The 6,000-nt window shown below is 45.3% G+C and overlaps 1 protein-coding gene across 11 annotated transcripts in view; it reads left to right on the top strand.

Moving 5' to 3' along the window:
• The window catches only part of GOLGA4 (golgin A4), a 184,572-nt gene that overhangs the window by 148,950 nt on the left and 29,622 nt on the right, over positions 1-6,000 (top strand). For all 11 annotated transcript variants that reach the window (XM_087713045.1, XM_087713044.1, XM_087713043.1 and 8 more), the window contains 2 exons: positions 1,517-1,627; positions 2,290-2,310. In XM_087713045.1, the coding sequence (XP_087569171.1) occupies positions 1,517-1,627; positions 2,290-2,310 (132 nt within the window). The remainder of the gene's footprint in view (positions 1-1,516; positions 1,628-2,289; positions 2,311-6,000) is intronic.

Here is a 6,000-nt window from a genome sequence, read left to right on the forward strand (position 1 = left end):
TGTGCAGATCCAAGCAGTGCAGCTTTTTGCACTTGACTGATGGCGATTTTGTCAATTTTTAACTGCTTTAAATGTAATTCCAGTGCTTTTGGAATAGCACCCAGTGTGCCAATTACCACTGGAATTACCACTGCTGGTTTGTGCCATAGTCGTTGAATTTCAATTTTTAAGTCCTGGTATTTTGCAATTTTTTCATGTTCCTTCTCGGCAACCCTGCTATCACCTGGTATTGCGATGTCTATGATTGTGACCTTATTTTTCTCAACCAGTGTGATGTCTGGTGAATTATGCGCCAGTATTTTGTCCGCTTGTACACGGAAATCCCACAAGATTTGACCATCTGATTTTCGGTGACTTTTTCAGGTTGATGTTCCCACCGGTTTGTTGCTGTTATAATATAATTTTTGCACAAATTCCAATGGATCATTTGTGCTACTGAATTGTGCCGCAATTTATAATCAGTCTGCGCGATTTTTTTACAGCAGCTGAATATGTGATCAACAGTTTCATCAGCTTCTTTGCAAAGTTTGCATTTGGCATCATCAGAGGATTTTTCGATTTTGGCCTTAATGGCATTTGTGCAGATAGCTTGTTCTTGCGCAGCCAGGATTAGTGACTCTGTTTCTTTCTTTAATGTATCTGTTGTTAACCATAACCAAGTTTGTTCACTGTCCACTTTATCTTTTATTTTTTCCAGAAATTGGCCATGCAGTGCTTTGTTCTGCCAACTCCCCATTCTTGATTTTATCACATCTTTTCTGTATTCTTGTTTCATCTGTTGGGCCTTCAGTAGATTTTTTTATCTTTACTTCGATTATTATTTTTATGTAGTAGTAGTAGTAGTAGTAGTATTTTATACTATACCATATTACACTGCACTGGACTACACAATACTAACTACATTCCAAAAATCATGCTTTGGATTAATATAAAATTTAATTTCAAATTAAATTTCATAGACAAGACAAATGTCTTTTTTTATCCCTTTGTGTGTGTTTATATGTGTATTTGTGTGTTCATATGTGGATATGTGTAATGTGTGTATATTTCTCTTTTGTACTTCTGCCTTTCTTTTATAGCTGTTTCATAACTTCCTGCATTATGGAATTCTTGACATAATGGCATTTCACTAGAATGAGAAATGTATCCAAAAAAGCCATTGCATTGTGTTTTCTTTCATTTGCTCTAACATTTAGCTCTAGTGATACTCAACAATATTGATAAATTGTGGATGCATAAATAAGATAAATGAGAACACATTTCATTGATTTAAGCTAATGATATAGTACTTCAAATCATAGTATGACTAGTATTCATTTTAATATATGAGATTTGGTCCTAGTGTAGAATATGGATTCTTTTTAAATGGCTTTTTAAATATGTTCATCAATGGTTTTCTAAATTATATTAAAACAATAACAAATCACTAGACCTTTTAAAATTGAAATTGGTTGCACCATACTATATTGTAACCAGATATACAAGATGATGGATTTATTAATATTTATTTTTAAAGGCCAGAGAAGAGGAAATGACCAAAAAAGTAAATAAATTGGAGGAACAGCTGGTGCAGTTAGAGGATAATAAAAAAAGATTAGCACATGAAGAAAGTTGGAATGGTGATGAAGTAAGTTGTTAAACATATTGGTGTTTCTAATTTTTCACTTTGTTTTTATATTTAGTTTTATTGCAGCCTCCTGCAACACAGTTTGCTCACTATATATTATTTGTTTGTTAATATGTTTGATTGCTATATTTGCTCGTCTCAACATATGACTCTGGGTGAGATATATAATAAAATGTAAAAACAAATTAAAAGCAATTAAAATAATACAAAATAAATATATATAAATTCACCAAGTGCATCTATTGCTATGGATATTAATATAACCAAGAAATGGGGCCTTTAGTACACTCAGATGCCCAGGTCTGTGCATGCAACCAAATTAATGGTCTTACAAAAGGTCAACAGGGTTAGATCATACTGATGTCTGAAGGAGAATGTTCCAGGAGGTAGGTGCTAAAGAGAACGTATAGTTCCTGCCACCCAATATTTTTTGGCTGATGGGACCTGTAACATACCCAACCCACCGGATTGAATTGGATGTATAGAAACAACTGGAAGGAGATGCTCCCTTGGATATTCCAGGCAAAATCCATGAAGGATTTTAAAGGTTGATAACCAGCACTTAAATTGCATTTAAAATACACTGCTCACATAGCAGTGATATTACATGTGTTGAAACAGTATTGATGTTTTAATACGTTTTGTTCTTTTGTATTCCCTAGGACAAAATAGCAGAACTTCAGGTAAGAATGACTTCACAAATACATTCGTTTTTAATGTAGCAATGTCAATGAGGCATTTTTGTCTTAAGACATTGATGGCTAACCTTTTTGTTGTTGTATGCTGAAAGAGCACACGACAGCATGCGAGCCCACACCCATAATGCAATGCATGCACCACAAACACACCATGCCCCGCCTTCTGTACATACGCGCACAACCCCCTTGCATGTGTCCCGGACTCTGCGCATACATCTGCGACATTTTTCAATTTCAATTTAATAAAATTTGTATGCTGCCCACTCTCTTGGGACTCTGGGCGGCTTACAGGCAAGATAAAAGAAGCATTTAAAAATTTAAAATAAAAGATACAATTATTAAAATTACACACCATCCATTCTGTCTAAGTGGGGCTGGATATTGATCAACAGCCCCAGGCCTGCCAGAACAGCCAGGTCTTGGTGGCTTTACGGAAGGCCGGGAGAGTGGTGAGAGTCCGGATCTCTACGGGTAGATTGTTCCACAGGGCCGGCGCAGCTACAGAGAAGGTCCTCCCCGGGGGGGCTGCCAGCTGGCATTGTTCGGTCGACGGCACCCTGAGGAGGCCCAACCTGTGCAATCTTGTTGGTCGTTGGGAGGTAAGTGGCAGGAAGTGGTCTCTCAGGTAGCCAGGTCCTAAACCATGTAGGGCTTTAAAAGTAATGACTAGCACCTTGAAGCGCGTCCGGAGACCAATGGGGAGCCAATGCAGCTCGCGGAGGATGGGTGTAACATGGGTGTATCTAGGTACACCCAATATCGCTCACACGGCTGCATTCTGGACCAACTGCAGTCTTCGAACACTCTTCAGGGGCAGCCCCATGTAGAGCGCGTTACAGTAATCCAGTCTTGAGGTGACGAGGGCATGAGTGACCATTCAAAGTGCTTCCCGGTCCAGGTAGGGCCGCAACTGGTGCACCAGGCGAACCTGGGCAAAAGCCCCCCTGGTCACAGCCGACAGATGGTGTTCTAACGTCAGCTGTGGATCCAGGAGGACACCCAAATTGCGGGTCCTCTCTGAGGGGTGTATAATTTCACCCCCCAGGCTAAGAGGTGGAATGTCTGGACTAACCTTGGGAGGCAGCATCAATAGCCACTCGGTCTTGTCTGGATTGAGTGCAAGCTTGTTCGCTCCCATCCAGACCCTGACAGCCTCCAGACCCTGGGACATCACTTCCACTGTTTGCTGATTTGGCACGGGACGGACAGATACAATTGAGTATCATCCGCATATTGATGATATTTGATCCCGTGCCGGCGTATGATCTCACCCAGTGGCTTCATGTAGATATTAAATAGGAGGGGGGACAGGACCGAACCCTGCAGCACCCCATATTTGAGGGGCCTAGGGGTCGATCTCTGTCCTCCAACAAACACCGACTGCGACTTGTCCGAGAGGTAGGAGGAGAACCACCTTAAGACAGTGCCCCTCACTCCCACCTCCCGTAACCATCGCAGAAGGATACCATGGTCGATGGTATCGAAGGCCGCTGAGAGGTCAAGAAGCACTAGGATAGAGGAATGTCCTCTATCCCTGGCCTGCCAGAGTTGAAAGGCCACCACCTTCTCAACAACCTTCCCTACGAACGGGAGGTTGGAGACTGGACGATAGTTGTTTAAGATGGCTGGATCCAGGGAAGGTTTCTTAAGGAGGGGTCTCACCACCGCATCCTTTAGAGGGTGCGGGAAGGATCCCTCCCGAAAGAGAGGTGTTAACAATCCTCTGGAGCAAGTCGAGACCAGCCAGGAGGGACACGGGTCCAGTAAACAGGTGGAGGTACTCACCGCTCCCATGGCTTTGTCCACTTCCTCAGGAGCGACAAGTTGAAACTCGCTCTACAAAATCCGATCAAGACCAAGTGGAGTCCAGGTCTGTCCGAATCCAAGCGATTTTATCCGACAGAAACTGAACAAATTCCTCAGCTCTACCCTGTAAGGGCTCGCCCGCATCCCTCCCTTTCAAGAGAGAGCGGGCTATCCTAAACCAGGCGGCTGGGCGAGATTCTGCAGATGCAATAAGGGCGGAAAAATGAGCACATTTTGCCACCCGTATCACCACTAGATAAGTCCTAATAAAGGCTCTTAATTGTGTTCGGTCGGATTCGGAGTTACTAGTCCTCCAGCGCCGCTCAAGGTGTCTCTTTTGGCACTTCATCTCCTGAAGTTCCTTGGTAAACCAAGGAGCCCTCCTGGATCCACTGCCGCGGAGAGGCTGTAAAGGTGCAATCCGGTTTAGAGCCTCCGCCGTCGCTGTATTCCAAGCAGCGACCAAGGACTCCGCCGGACTGTGGGCCAGAGAGTCAGGTATCTCACCAAGTGCCGTCTAAAATCCCATAGGGTCCATCAGGCGCCTGGGGCGGAACCACCTAATCGGTTCCCCCTCCCTACAGTGGGGGATTGGTTTCTGAAAGTCAAGCCTCAGTAGGAAGTGATCTGACCATGACAAGGGCAAGATCTTAATGCCATTCAAATCTAGATCATGTCTCCTCTGCTCTGAGAGAAACACGAGGTCAAGCGTGTGACCCGCTGTATGAGTCGGACCCTGAATTACCTGGTTCAAGTCCATGGCTGTCATGGAAGCCATGAACTCCTGTGCTCCATCAGAGCGTTCGCCGAGCGATGGCAGGTTGAAATCCCCCAGCACTATAAGCCTGGGGAACTCAACTGCCAGTAGACTGTCGGCTACTGACTTGAGGAGCATAGGCAGGACTGTTGTAACACTGTTGGGAGGTAGGTACGTTAGAAACAAACCCACTTGACCCCCAAGGTCCAACTTCACCAGAAGGGACTCACACCCGACAGTCTCCGGAGCAGGGATCCTACGAGGAACTAGTGACTCTCGGATGATGATTGCCACTCCCCCACTCCCCCACCCCTTTCTCTGGTGTCACGGCTGGTGGAGCACCTGAAACCCTTCTTGGCACATTTCAGTGAGGGGGACTCCTCCCTCTTGGCCCAGCCTGGTTTCAGTAATACATGCCAGGTCTGCCCCCTCGTCTAATATTAGGTCCCGGACGAGGGGAGCTTTGTGAACCACAGACCTGGCATTTAGCAGCAGCAGCCTGAGACCAGGGCCCTGGCAACTCTTGCCATCTGGTCCTGGAGTGGAACTAACAGGGCCCGAAGGAGGGATCGCTGTGACGTAGCGAACCCTACTTCCCCGGTAATGGCTAGCCCTATAACTCCCATCCAACTTGCCTCTCCCAACTATGACCAGGATGCACCGGCCCATCCCCGCCCCCTAGACCCCACTTTCCCTCCCGTGGCCTCCGTTCTCCCCGGCAGGCCATTCATACCATACATTCTGGGACGAGAGGCAGATCCAGGCCCCCATCCACTTCTGCTTGTGCACTCAGTGGTGGGGCTCCGGGCCGCGCTCTTAGTCCCCCCATCCATACCGGCCAAGCATTCTGCGCATACATACCCCACTAAATTAAAATACAGTGATACAGTACAATGGCTAAGAAAAAATTCATTAAATTAAAAAGCTGTGGGATCATTCAATCAACACATACATACCACATGCACTCTACATACCAAAAGAAAAATTGCGCTGTTGTTAAAAGATGTGCAAATTCAGTTAGAGTTTGTGGGTGGATTTGCCAAAAGTCCAGTCCGGAGGGGTTCGCAAAGATGTAAAGGGGGAAGAAGAGTCACATCTTCTCACTTCCTTGC

This window comes from Thamnophis sirtalis, unplaced genomic scaffold (genome assembly GCF_051295495.1).
Source record: "Thamnophis sirtalis isolate CommonGarterSnake01/CBP01778 unplaced genomic scaffold, rThaSir2_p1.2 scaffold_4, whole genome shotgun sequence".
In the NCBI taxonomy this organism is placed as follows: domain Eukaryota; kingdom Metazoa; phylum Chordata; class Lepidosauria; order Squamata; family Natricidae; genus Thamnophis; species Thamnophis sirtalis.